Here is a 13,304-nt window from a genome sequence, read left to right as displayed (position 1 = left end):
TAGAAGGAGCTGGACTATATAGTGTGTAGTGTATCTCTTAAAACCTTGTGAGCCAGGCATAGTATAAACTGTCTAGCTGACAGGAAAAAAACTGGGAAGGAAAAAAAATTAAGAGAAGAAAGGGGAAAGGAAGCTTATCTGACTAAAAAAATTAGATAAACTGTATAAACAACTAACTATCTAAAGCAAGAAATAATTGAACAAGATTGCTGAGCTCTGTCTCAGACCAGGGACAGTAGAGAAGGAACTGAGAAGCCAGGTCCACGTGCGCATTATTGAGGCACATTTGGGGCATGAGGCAGGCACCGCTTGTGCGTGGTCCGTGTAAGTACTGCTGTAAAAATCTCCAAGTGAAGGTGCAGGGGCACACCAACACCTGGAGTGGAGCACCCACAGGGACATCTCTCGAAGAAGAACCCATGGCGGTGTTTCCAGGAGGAAAGATGTCAATGATAGATAAAATAACTGTAAAGAAAGAAGCGCAATAAATGCCTTCAGGAAAGTAAGCATGTCTCTCAGAGCAAACTACAAAGAGAACAGAATATCTATCGATGACAATGACAGAGCTAAGGAACCTCCCAAATGAGAACCTGGGCACGGGCATCATTTTGAAGTATACACAGTAACGCACTCAGGGTGCAATGTTCAAACGAACTCCGCATTGGCTATACTCTGGAGTCGGGGCAAAACTTCCATTAACTTCATTGAGAGAAAGGTTAGATAAAGGCTGGGAGCTTCTGAAAAATCCCACCCTCCACAGGAGAAAAACAGTGAGATCTCTGTGCTTGTGCTAGGATCCCAAGGAACCAGATGCCAGCATTATAAAAGAATGTCATCATATGCCAACCAAACATGAACACCTAGAAGATATGGCAGGTGCCACATTTTTCACCATTCCCGATGCAATCCTAGGATGCACAAGGCAAGGTATTTGCAACAGAGACAGGGAAGTGTTAGTACCATTATACAAGGAGATCTCATCTGGAATATTGTGTTCAATTCTGGTCTCCAATGTTTAAAAAAGATGAATTCAAATTGGAACTGGTGCAGAGAAGGGCTACTAAGATGATCAGAGGAATGGAAAACCTATCTTGTTTAGCCTAACCAAATGAAGGCAGAGGGGTGATATGATTTCTCTCTATAAATCCATCAGAGGGATAAATAGCAGGGAGGGAAAGGAGTTATTTAAGTTAAACACCAATGTGGACACAAAAACAAATGGCTATAAACTGGCCATAACGAGTTTAGCCTCAAAATTAGGCAAAGGTATCTAACAATTAGAGGGGTGAAGTTCTGGAACAGCCTTCTCAGGGAAGCAGTGGGGGCAAAGATCCTAGATGGCTTCAAGACTGACCTTGATAAGTTTATGGAGGGGATGGTATGACAGGACTGCCTATGATGGCATGTGGCCCATTGGTAACTGCTAGTAGCAAAAATCCCCAACAACTGGAGACAGGACACTATATGAGGAGGGCTCTGCGTTCCTACAGAGAATTCATTCACAGGTGTCTGCCTGCTGGGTCTTGCCCACATGTTCTGGGTCTAATTGATCACCATATTTTAGGTTGGAAAGGAATTTACAGATTGGTAGAAACCCAGAGGAAGGGGTTCCACCTTCCTCTGCAGCATGGGGCACGAGTCACTTTAAGGTTTAAACTAGTGTAAATGGTGAATTCTCTGTAACTTGAAGCCTTTAACCATGATTTGAGGACTTCAGAAACTCAGTCAGAGGTTAGGGGGCTATTACAGGAGTGGGTGGGTGAGATTTTATGGCCTGCACTGTGCAGGAGGTCTGACTAGATGATCACAATGGTCCCTTCTGACCTTAAAGGCTATGAGTCTATGTGTTATTTTTGGCTTTTTTTGTAAATTTCCTCTGCTAAGCAGAGCACAAGAACATGCACTTCTAATTTATGAATTTGCTCCACACAGTGTATTCCCTGCAACCCTGCAGGAACTCCTGGGTGATATTAGAAGTGTCTGATAATCCAGAGAGGATCAGTTTGATTTCCTTCTTTGACAGGGTAACTGATCTGGTGGATAGGGGGAATGCAGTGGACATAATATACCTGGAGTTCAGCAAGACTTCTGACACAGTCCCTCATGACATGCTGATAAGTGAGCTGGAGAAATGGGGGCTCAACAGAACTACCCTTAAGTGGATACATAAATGGTTAAACAACCACAAATAAAACTATTAATGGAATATAAATTTGGAGGGAGGTCTCAAGTGAGGTCCCACAGGGATCTGTTCTGGGTCCAGTGTTGTTTAACATCTTTATGAATGACCTGGATGTAGGCATAGGGAGCACACTGATCAAGTCTGCAGATGACACAAACCTGGGGAGGTTGCCAATACTTTGGAGGATAGAGTCACTGTGGGAGTGACAGAGGTTTTGAAAGACTGTACCCTGGAAGGGGGAATGCTGAGGGAGTTAGCCAGAGGGCTGAGTCATGAAGATGACACTGCAGTTCCTGGAGTGAGAGAGGGGCTGCAGACCAGAGAGAGAGAGACAGAGAGAGAGATGGTGTGACAGCATGCAGGATCCTACAGGCGGGAAATAGGAGAAGGTGGAAGGGCCAGAAACGGTCTGGCACTAGGAGATCAGAGGCCCAACCCTGAAGGTGTTAAGGTTGTGGGAGCAAGAGGCAGCTGAAGAGGGAGTGTCCCGAAGTAGATGAAAGGAAAGAGTCATATCAGGAGGCAAGGGCCCAGGAAGCCCCACTCAAGAAGTGACTGGGTCAGAGGAGAACCTGTTTTTGGTGTGGGGAGAAGGGCCATATAATGAGACATTGCACCTACAGAGAAAAGAAAGGAGTACTTGTGGCACCTTAGCGACTAACAAATTTATTTGAGCATAAGTTTTCCCACAAAAGCTTATGCTCAAATAAATTTGTTAGTCTCTAAGGTGCCACAAGTCCTCCTATTCTTTTTGTAGATAAAGACTAACATGGCTGCTACTCTGAAACCAGAGAAAAAAAAGACAGTCAATAAAAGAAAGGAGCAACAGAGGCCCATAATGAACCTATAGATGTTGTGGGAAAAGTGGAGAGGCAGCTGAGACTGTGGGGGAGGAGGAAAATCCCCAGGGAGAAAGCTGAAGCATGTAGGAATTAGTACCAAGATGACCCACAAGACTGTGGGGACTCAGACTCTGGGAGAGAGGGTTCTGGGGGACTCACTGGAGAAGATGAAGCAGCTGCAGGGGAGGTTGGTAGCTACAGAGCAGGTCTTTCAGGTGGCTGTGCATGACCCAGAAACCTAGTGGAAGAAATTAAGAGATGACATGCGGGTGGTCTTCTCATGAAGGATGATATAAAGCAGGAGAGGGATGGTCTGTGTGCTTAGCTTTGTAGGAAGCTGGGGAGATGATGCCTGCCCCCTTCCCTAGCATGGGTAGCAATCCTGAGTGGGAGAGTATGTGATGGGGTTTCCACCCCACACAGACTGGAGGTGGGTAGGCCTATTAACTCCACAGCCCGCACCTGGAGGAAGAGCCATGGAGCGGGGAACTGATTGCAAGCAGGTTCACCTGGGCAGGAACAGGCGGGGCCTATAAAGCCAAGAAGCTGGTAACAGAGAGGCTGCTGCTAGGAAAGGGCAGTCACGCCCTGGGAAGAGGGAGGAGTGTCTAGAGCTGATCTACCCAGAGAAAGGAGGGGAACTAGGAGTTGTAGAAAGCAGTCAAGGGAAGGAGCAGTGAAGGCTGTGATAGGAAAGCTCAGAGCTGCTGGGTTGAGGGTCCCTGGACTAGAACCCACCCGGGTTCCCCCACCTGTGACTGGGGAAGTGGCACCAGCAGGGCAGTGAATAGGAAGACTGCCTGAGTCACTGGAAGTGACAGAGATTTGAAGGAGTGTACCCTGGAAGTGAGGGAATCCTGAGTGACCTGGCTGGAGGGCTAAGTCACAAAGAGGACGCTGTGGTTCCTGGAGTGAGAGAGGGGGTGCAGACCAGAGAGAGAAAGATGGTGTGACAGCGTGAAAACTGTGGAAGGAGGTGTTGAGCTCAAGCACTAATCCCCAGAGTGGTCAGCAGGAGGTGTGCCAGACAAGAGGTGAGTGGAGCACCCTGTGACACCCACCTTGGTCAGTGCCAGATGCTTCAGAAGGAATGAACAGAACAAGGTAATTTTGAGTGATCCCATCCCAGCTGTCATCCCATCCCAGCTTTTGGCAGTCTGCGTGTCCCTAAATCTCTGAGCATGGGGTTGCATTCTTAATCATCTTGGCTAATACCCAGTGATGGACCTTATCCTCCCCGAACTTATCTAATTCTTTTTTGAAACCAGTTATATTTTTGGCCTATGCAACATCCTCTGGCAACGAGTTCCACAGGTTGACAGGGTGTTGTGAGAAAAAGTACTCCCTTTTGTTTGTTTTAAATCTGTTGTCTACTGTATTAATTTCATTAGGTGATCCCTGATTCTTATATTATGTGGAAGATTAAATAACATTTCTCTATTCACTTTCTCCACACGTTCATGATTATATACTACTTTATTTTATCTCCCATTTGTTGTCTCATTTCTAAGCTGAGCAGTCCCGGTCTTTGTAATTTCTCCTCATATTGCAGCTGTTCCATACCCCTAATCATTTTTGTTGCCCTTCTCTGTAGTTTTTCCAATTCTAAAATATCTCTTTTTGAGATGGGGCAAACAGAACTGCCTGCAGTATTCAAGATGTGGGCGTATCATGGATTTATATAGTGGCATTATGATATTTGATGTCTATCTATCCTTTTCCTAATGCTTCCTAGCATTCTGGTCACTTTTTTGACTGCTGCTTCACATTGAGCAGATGTTTTCAGAGAACTATTGACAATGATTCCAAGATCTTTTTTGAGTGGTAACAGCTAACTTAGACCTCAACATATTGTATGTATAATTGGGATTATGTTTGCCAATGTTCATTACTTTGCATTTGTTGGAGACCCCAGGGCATGGCCACTAGTTAAGTCGAGGGGATGGAAGGCCATAAGGGTCGAGGAGGTCTCCCTGCTGAAGGCCTAAGGGCTTCTTCTTAACCCCCCCTTAATAGAATTCAGGCCTGGCTGGTTTGAGTAAGCTCTTAAAACAATGTTGCAGCCGCAGATAATGCCTTATAGTGTAAGGTTTGCTGATGCCAAGCTAAAGATAATAGGAGATAGTTACAAGGCCAGACAGAATGTGCTGATTGTTTAAGTTGCTAGGAATGCTTGTTAGAGGTTGCAGGAAATAAACATTGTTGTAACCCATATAAGGAAGGCAGAGTGTTAAGTTTTAATGGGCTGATGTGTAGTGCAGTAGCATTAAGGAATATAAAAGTGTGTGTAATGACCTGCTCTGGTGTGCAGGATTTGAGATTCTATTGTCCCTGTACCTTGTTTGCAGCTGCAAATAAACTTTTCTGCTTCTCCACCCCGTTGTGATTGAGTGAAGAACACCGGGTAACGAACCCCTGCTGTTGTTTTGCCTCTTGGGACTGGGAGCCGGCAACAGCTTTTGGCGTCCAACGTGGGGCGACGAGGCTGCTATTTAGCCTTGCCTGGATCTCTTCTGGAGGTCGAGGATTGCAGCGACAACCAACGCACAGCACGCACCAGTGAGTTCATCGGGGGCCTTGGAGGAGATGCAGTTTGATCGACCCCGGAGGGCACGATGGTGCAACGCACTCACATAGTGGAGAAGCAGCTGCGGGCGACAGTGGGGAACTGCTCCCTTGGATAAGGTAGGAACCTTTTGAAATCCGGATTGTATGCTCTGTTGGAACCTGGGGACGCCCAGAGTTACCCTGTAGGTATGGGACAGGAACAGAGCATGGGAGGTAGGGCACAGTGCACGCCCCTAAGAGTGTATTTAGTAAACTGGAAGGTATTTGGATCAGATCCAATGACTAAGAGTAAATTGAAGCGATTTTGTACAGTTGACTGGCCTCAGTACCAATTAGAGGACCAGGAACAGTGGCCTCCCAGAGGATCACTAAATCATAATACAATCTTCCAGTTACTCCTGTTCTGTCAGCGAACGGGGAAGTGGAATGAGCATTCATATGCTTACTTGTTTATGACCTTGTGGTCTTGTACTGATATTTTACAACGCTGTAATTTAACCCCGATTGGCCCGGTAGCAATTAATGTCAGTCCCCGGACCCCCACCCCAAATGTAATGGCAGATCCGGTGTCCCCTTCGACCCCTACAGCCACACAGAGCGAGGCTCAGAGTAAGATTCCTAGTGAAGCTCATAGTGAGGTTCGAGCTCCATTTGCTGGACTATACCTGTTACTTACCAAGACTAAAATTGCTCGAAATGCAGCAGAAGGTAGACCAGCCCTTACCATGCAGGTCAATACTCATGCACCTTTTAATCCTATGGACCTGGCTGCTTTCAAAGCACAGGCTGGAGAATTTTCTATCAACCCAAGCAAGTTTGTATCAGTTTTTGAGGGATGTCTTAGCAGCTACAAGCCAGACTGGGATGATTGTAATGTCCTTCTGCGAACATTATTGACTGAGGTTGAACGAGAACAGGCCATAGCTAAAGCAAGGGAGGAAGCAAAGAGGCGATATGACCAGGACCATAACAATATCCCAACCCCAGATGATCAGGTTCCTATAAAGGATCCTAGGTGGGACCCAAATGACAATCAGGCTATGACCCACCTCACCTCCTATAAGGAGTTGCTACTGTGTGGACTCAGTCATGCAGCTGTCAGACAGAATAATTGGACTAAACCATATGAGGTAGTGCAGGATTTGAGATTCTATTCTCCCTGTACCTTGTTTGCAGCTGCAAATAAACTTTTCTGCTTCTCCACCCCATTGTGATTATTGAGTGAAGCACACTGGGTAACGAACCCCTGCTGCTGTGCCTCTTGGCACTGGGTGCTGGCAACACATTTATCAACACTGAATTTCATCTGCCGTTTTCTTGCCCAGTCACCCAATTTTGTGAGATCCCTGTTAACATTTCACAGTCAGCTTTGGACTAACTATCTTGATTTTGTATCATTTGCAAACTTTGCCACCTCATTGTTTACCCCCTTTTCCAGATCACTTATGAATATGTTGAATAGCACCAGTCTCAGTACTGATCCTTCAGGGGGTCCCTGATATTTACTTCCCTCCACTGTGAAAACTGGTCACTTATTCCTACCCTTTGTTTCCTATCTTTTAACAAAGTACTGATCCATGAGAAGACCTTCCCTCTTATCCCACAATTGCTCACTTTATTTAAGAACTTTTGGTGAGGGACCTTGTCACAGACTTTCTGAAAGCCCAGGTATGCAATATCAACTGGATCACCCTTGTCCACATGCTTGTTGACCCCCTCAAAGAATTCTAATAGATCAGTGAGGCATGATTTCCCTTTACAAAGCCATGTTGACTCTTCCCCAACATATCATGTTCATCTGTGTCTGATGATTGGTGTGCAGTACATGGTACTTTGTCTATATTCTGATCTGGTTAATTAGTTAATAAAACAAATTACCAGACAAAGAAATGTGGGTGTATCTCCTAATTTTACTAGAAGTACAATTTATTCAGTTTACTCGCAGGCTTGGTGAGTATTATAGATGGTTACTACAGATTTCCCCTTCAGACACCTCAAATCCACAACTGTCAAACAATCACCCCCATGCCATATACTGGAATGGGAGCCCAGGTATGTATCTCTTTCTTGCAGCCTTATCCTAAACATAAAACAAGTGGCCCCCTTAGGTACTGAGGCTGCTGTTCAAAACCTCAGGCTGGCTAATGAATATTGGCAGATCTGACTATAATGGATATGCACTGGTAACATGCAATCAAGCGGCACACCCAGAGTGAATGCACCTGAAACAGTCCAGTCCAGATATAGGGCCAAATTCTGCCTCTTATGCAGCAACTTCTGATCTACTGGGTTGTGCAGGAATGCCTAATTTGGCCTATGCATTTATTTTTCACTTCATGCAGCCAAAAGAAAACAGAAGACTAATGGATAATAACTTGGCTTCCACAGGGACTGCACAGCCAAGTAGACTGGGCTTCTTCTAATATTACCAATGCCCTGCAGTGAGAATATACATACAAAAATACACTACCCACTTCTTTTGGGATTTCATATAATCTGAAAGGTGTGAGTGACTGATTCTTCTGCTCCTTTATATGGAACTCCTAAGACAAGAGAGAAGGTTGTTCATCGGTGCCTTTAACTGGGTCTTCTTCAAACACCCACCACCTTAGCTCAGGAGGGTCCCTTGCTTGCTTGTGTGCAGCATGCCACTCAACTAGAGTCCAGGCAGTTTCTCCTTCCTGTTATGACCTAGCGCCCTTTTCGTGCACTGAATTCCATTAAGATCAGTAGAGAACATCTTTGGTTTGAGGACTGCAAATTTCAGGGCTCCAACCCATAGACCAGTGGTTCCCAAACTTGTTCCACCGCTTGTGCGGAGAAAGCCCCTGGTGGGCCAGGTCGGTTTGTTTACCTGCTGCTTCTGCAGGTTCAGCTGATCGCGGCTCCCAGTGGCCGCGGTTCGCTGCTCCAGGCCAATGGGAGCTGCTGGAAGCAGCGCGGACAGAGGGATGTACTCGCCACTGCTTCCAGCAGCTCCCAATGGCCTGGAGCAGTGAACCGCGGCCACTGGGAGCTGCGATACGCCGAACTTGTGGACCCAGCAGGTAAACAAACTGGCCCAGCCCTCCAGGGGCTTTCCCCGCACAAGCAGCGGAACAAGTTTGGGAACCACTGCCATAGACGGTTAACAAGTCATTTTCATGAACTGCAGCGTGAGTCCAAGGCTTATGCCAACTCAGGTATGTGATTTAGTTTAACTCTTGAGTCCCCAGTTTTGTAATATGCTCTCAATCTCATAAGAAATAATCCAAGGTAGTAGTAATTTTTGAAATCCTATCCTGTCACGTTTTTTCTCCCAGTGATAAACAATGAACCACAGACATTGACTTTCTTTCTTTTTTATTAAGATTCAGATGTCCAAGGAAAAGCAAGAATGTTGAAGGAGATCCAAATAGTACTCTGGTTCCTTTTTTTCTTTGTCTTTGCCCTGTTCTATAAACTCTCCCTGAGGTCTGGCTGCATCTTCTCATGCATGCCTATTGCTGAGCAATTCCTGATGCAAGAGGATGTTGTGAGCCAGAGCAGAAGCATCATCTTTGTGGAGACCACAGATCGCCTTGAGCCTCCTCCACTGGTTTCATGTTCTGTGGAGTCTGCTGCCAGGATCTACCGTGACAGACCTGTTGTTTTCTTCATGAAAGGGCTGAACAATAGCACATGGCTGGATTCAAATTCCACTTACACAGCCTTCTCACTTTTATCTGCTATGAAGAATGTCTTCATTTTTCCTTTCCAGATGGAAACTTTGTTCCAGGAGACACCTCTGCTGCCATGGTATCACAAGGTGAGAGGAAATGCTTTTGAACAAGATTTAACATAGAGGTGGTGGAAAATGAAAACATTTTTGCACTTTTTTGAAGCTGTTGTCATTTTGTTGCACCCAATATCAACCCCTTGTTCATGACAGTTTGCCATGCGTTAGTCAAAATATTTATTGAAATTGTTATGGACATTTACCATTTCCTGATGACAGGAGGTGTGGTAAATGGAACATTTCAATAATGATTTTGATTAACCATTTTGATAAAATATGGTTAATCACCATTTTTTTTTCAAAAAAGGCAATGTATTGATAAAGGTTGTATTTGAAAAATTTCAGTCAGCGTGAATTTAAAGTGAGCTTTTAAGGTTTGTGAAAATGATTTCAGTGCTTGTTAAAGGTGTCAGACACAGCAATGAAAATGTCTGGGGACAAGCTCTAGAAGTGAGAGGGTCATTCAGAGAAATTTTGGGGGGGAAAAAAGGCAGTGATGCTCTTCCAAGTTCCAACCAGGCCTCTCAGAACTGTTGTTCAGGGAGTTCACACACCTTTGAGTTCTTGTTCTGAGTCCTTTGAGTCCTGTCTGAAAACTCAGGTAGACTTCACTGCATTATTCTGCACTTGTTTCATATTTCCATGGGTCGATTGACAACCATTATAGCTAAGGACGTCATTATTTCCATTATTTTTAAATGGAAGTGGAGAGTCTGGAGAATAAACAGGGACCTGGCTGCTATACTGGTACACCAGCCCTCCATGCACCGGCATAACCCCAGGCCTGAATTTCTCACTTTTTATCCTCTTTAAAGATTGCCAGGAGGGGCCTATTCCAAAGCTCACTGAAATCAATGAGAATCTTTCAATTGAATCCCACGGGCTTGGTATCAGACAGTGTGTGTAAATTGAGATGGGGGGAGGTTGTTTTTGTGGAAATTACAGTTCATAATTCATATTCTCATTATTTCATAAATGTTGCATATTTCCTTGGAGTTTACTGCACCTTGGAAACACCTGTAGAATCACATTGAACAAAACCTACATCTGCTCTTGCCTTTTTCTAGAAAAGTTTCATAACTGAAAAAGAGAAACAGCCATTAATTTTAAAGGGATTAAAGTAAGGATAGATACTGTTAAGAGTTTTATAGAATATATAGCTAATGGGATCAGGTGTTTTGAAGTGGAGTCAATTGCATCTCTATGATCCCTTTCCAACTCTGCAGGTAAATGCAATCCAGGAAAAACACTGGGTTCATGTCAGCTCTGATGCCAGCAGACTTGCACTCATTTGGAAATACGGTGGGACCTACATGGACACAGATGTCATCTCCATCAGGCCTATTCCAGTGACAAACTTCCTGGCAGCCGAGGCTTCCCAGGTCTCCAGCAGTGGGATTTTTGGCTTTCCTCACCATCACTGGTTCATTTGGGATTGCATGAAAGATTTTGTTCGAAACTACAATGGACGCATTTGGGGAAACCAAGGACCCCTCTTAATGACGAGAAGGCTGCAAGCCTTGTGCAACCTGACCAATTTCCATAATGTGGAGGATCAGAGCTGTCAGAACATTTCCTTCTTACATCCTCAGCGTTTCTACCCCATCCCTTACCCAGCATGGAGGCAGTACTACAAGGTTTGGAAGAGAAGCCCTGACTTCAACAACTCCTATGCTTTGCACCTGTGGAACTTCATGAACAAGGAACACAAGACTGTGGTTGCAGGAAGTAACACGTTAGTGGAAAATCTGTACAAAACATACTGCCCCACCACTTATAAGGCCCTTATTCAAGGCACAGAAAGCAGTGGTCATATGCAACGAAATAAGACTGAATGACTAGATCTAGCCAAACGAGGTGTCCTTTCCAGGACCCTGATAGTCCTGTGACTAAAATAAACTGCACAATGTGTACCTCCTCTTCGTCAGTGACTCAGCCATTTTCTGTCTGCAGACCACTTCGTAGGAAACTCTCTCAGAAACCACCTCTTCTCCCAAGTTTCCCTAGGACCTAATGAAATGCAGCTAGCCAGAGATGTCAAGAGTAACAAGAAGGGTTTCTTCAGGTATGTTGGCAACAAGAAGAAAGCCAAGGAATGTGTGGGCCCCTTACTGAATGAGGGAGGCAACCTAGTGACAGAGGATGTGGAAAAAGCTAATGTACTCAATGCTTTTTTTGCCTCTGTCTTCACTAACAAGGTCAGCTCCCAGACTGCTGCGCTGGGCATCACAAAATGGGGAAGAGATGGCCAGCCCTCTGTGGAGATAGAGGTGGTTACGGACTATTTAGAAAAGCTGGACGTGCACAAGTCCATGGGGCCGGACGAGTTGCATCCGAGAGTGCTGAAGGAATTGGCGGCTGTGATTGCAGAGCCATTGGCCATTATCTTTGAAAACTCGTGGCGAACCGGGGAAGTCCCGGATGACTGGAAAAAGGCTAATGTAGTGCCAATCTTTAAAAAAGGGAAGAAGGAGGATCCTGGGAACTACAGGCCAGTCAGCCTCACTTCAGTCCCTGGAAAAATCATGGAGCAGGTCCTCAAAGAATCAATCCTGAAGCACTTGCATGAGAGGAAAGTGATGAGGAACAGCCAGCATGGATTCACCAAGGGAAGGTCATGCCTGACTAATCTAATCGCCTTTTATGATGAGATTACTGGTTCTGTGGATGAAGGGAAAGCAGTAGATGTATTTTCTTGACTTTAGCAAAGCTTTTGACACGGTCTCCCACAGTATTCTTGTCAGCAAGTTAAGGAAGTATGGGCTGGATGAATGCACTATAAGGTGGGTAGAAAGCTGGCTAGATTGTCGGGCTCAACGGGTAGTGATCAATGGCTCCATATCTAGTTGGCAGCCGGTATCAAGTGGAGTACCCCAAGGGTCGGTCCTGGGGCCGGTTTTGTTCAATATCTTCATAAATGATCTGGAGGATGGTGTGGATTGCACTCTCAGCAAATTTGCGGATGCTACTAAACTGGGAGGAGTGGTAGATACGCTGGAGGGGAGGGATAGGAGACAGAAGGACCTAGACAAATTGGAGGATTGGGCCAAAAGAAATCTGATGAGGTTCAATAAGGATAAGTGCAGGGTCCTGCACTTAGGACGGAAGAACCCAATGCACAGCTACAGACTAGGGACCGAATGGCTAGGCAGCAGTTCTGCGGAAAAGGACCTAGGGGTGACAGTGGACGAGAAGCTGGATATGAGTCAGCAGTGTGCCCTTGTTGCCAAGAAGGCCAATGGCATTTTGGGATGTATAAGTAGGGGCATAGCGAGCAGATCGAGGGACGTGATCGTTCCCCTCTATTCGACATTGGTGAGGCCTCATCTGGAGTACTGTGTCCAGTTTTGGGCCCCACACTTCAAGAAGGATGTGGATAAATTGGAGAGAGTCCAGCGAAGGGCAACAAAAATGATTAGGGGACTGGAACACATGACTTATGAGGAGAGGCTGAGGGAGCTGGGATTGTTTAGCCTGCAGAAGAGAAGAATGAGGGGGGGATTTGATAGCTGCTTTCAACTACCTGAAAGGGGGTTCCAAAGAGGATGGCTCTAGACTGTTCTCAATGGTAGCAGATGACAGAACGAGGAGTAATGGTCTCAAGTTGCAGTGGGGGAGGTTTAGATTGGATATTAGGAAAAACTTTTTCACTAAGAGGGTGGTGAAACACTGGAATGCGTTACCTAGGGAGGTGGTAGAATCTCCTTCCTTAGAGGTTTTTAAGGTCAGGCTTGACAAAGCCCTGGCTGGGATGATTTAACTGGGAATTGGTCCTGCTTTGAGCAGGGGGTTGGACTAGATGACCTGCTGGGGTCCCTTCGAACCCTGATATTCTATGATTCTATGAAATCGTAGAATATCAGGGTTGGAAGGGACCTCAGAAGGTCACCTAGTCCAACCCCCTACTCAAAGTAGGACCAATCCCCAGTTTTTGCCCAAGATCCCTAAATGGCCC

General features: G+C 45.5%; 1 protein-coding gene across 1 annotated transcript; it reads left to right on the top strand.

The window, feature by feature from the left end:
• Positions 1-8,968: 8,968 nt before the first annotated feature.
• On the top strand, positions 8,969-11,187 carry LOC140917010 (alpha-1,4-N-acetylglucosaminyltransferase). Its single transcript, XM_073358906.1, has 2 exons — positions 8,969-9,379; positions 10,576-11,187. Exons 1-2 carry the CDS (start codon positions 8,969-8,971, stop codon positions 11,185-11,187), a joined length of 1,023 nt encoding a protein of 340 aa, XP_073215007.1.
• Positions 11,188-13,304: the final 2,117 nt, after the last annotated feature.

The sequence above is a fragment of the Lepidochelys kempii genome, chromosome 9 (genome assembly GCF_965140285.1).
Source record: "Lepidochelys kempii isolate rLepKem1 chromosome 9, rLepKem1.hap1, whole genome shotgun sequence".
Taxonomy (NCBI): domain Eukaryota; kingdom Metazoa; phylum Chordata; order Testudines; family Cheloniidae; genus Lepidochelys; species Lepidochelys kempii.
The sequence above is the reverse complement of the archived record's forward strand: the minus strand, read 5'-3'. Positions and strand labels throughout refer to the sequence as shown.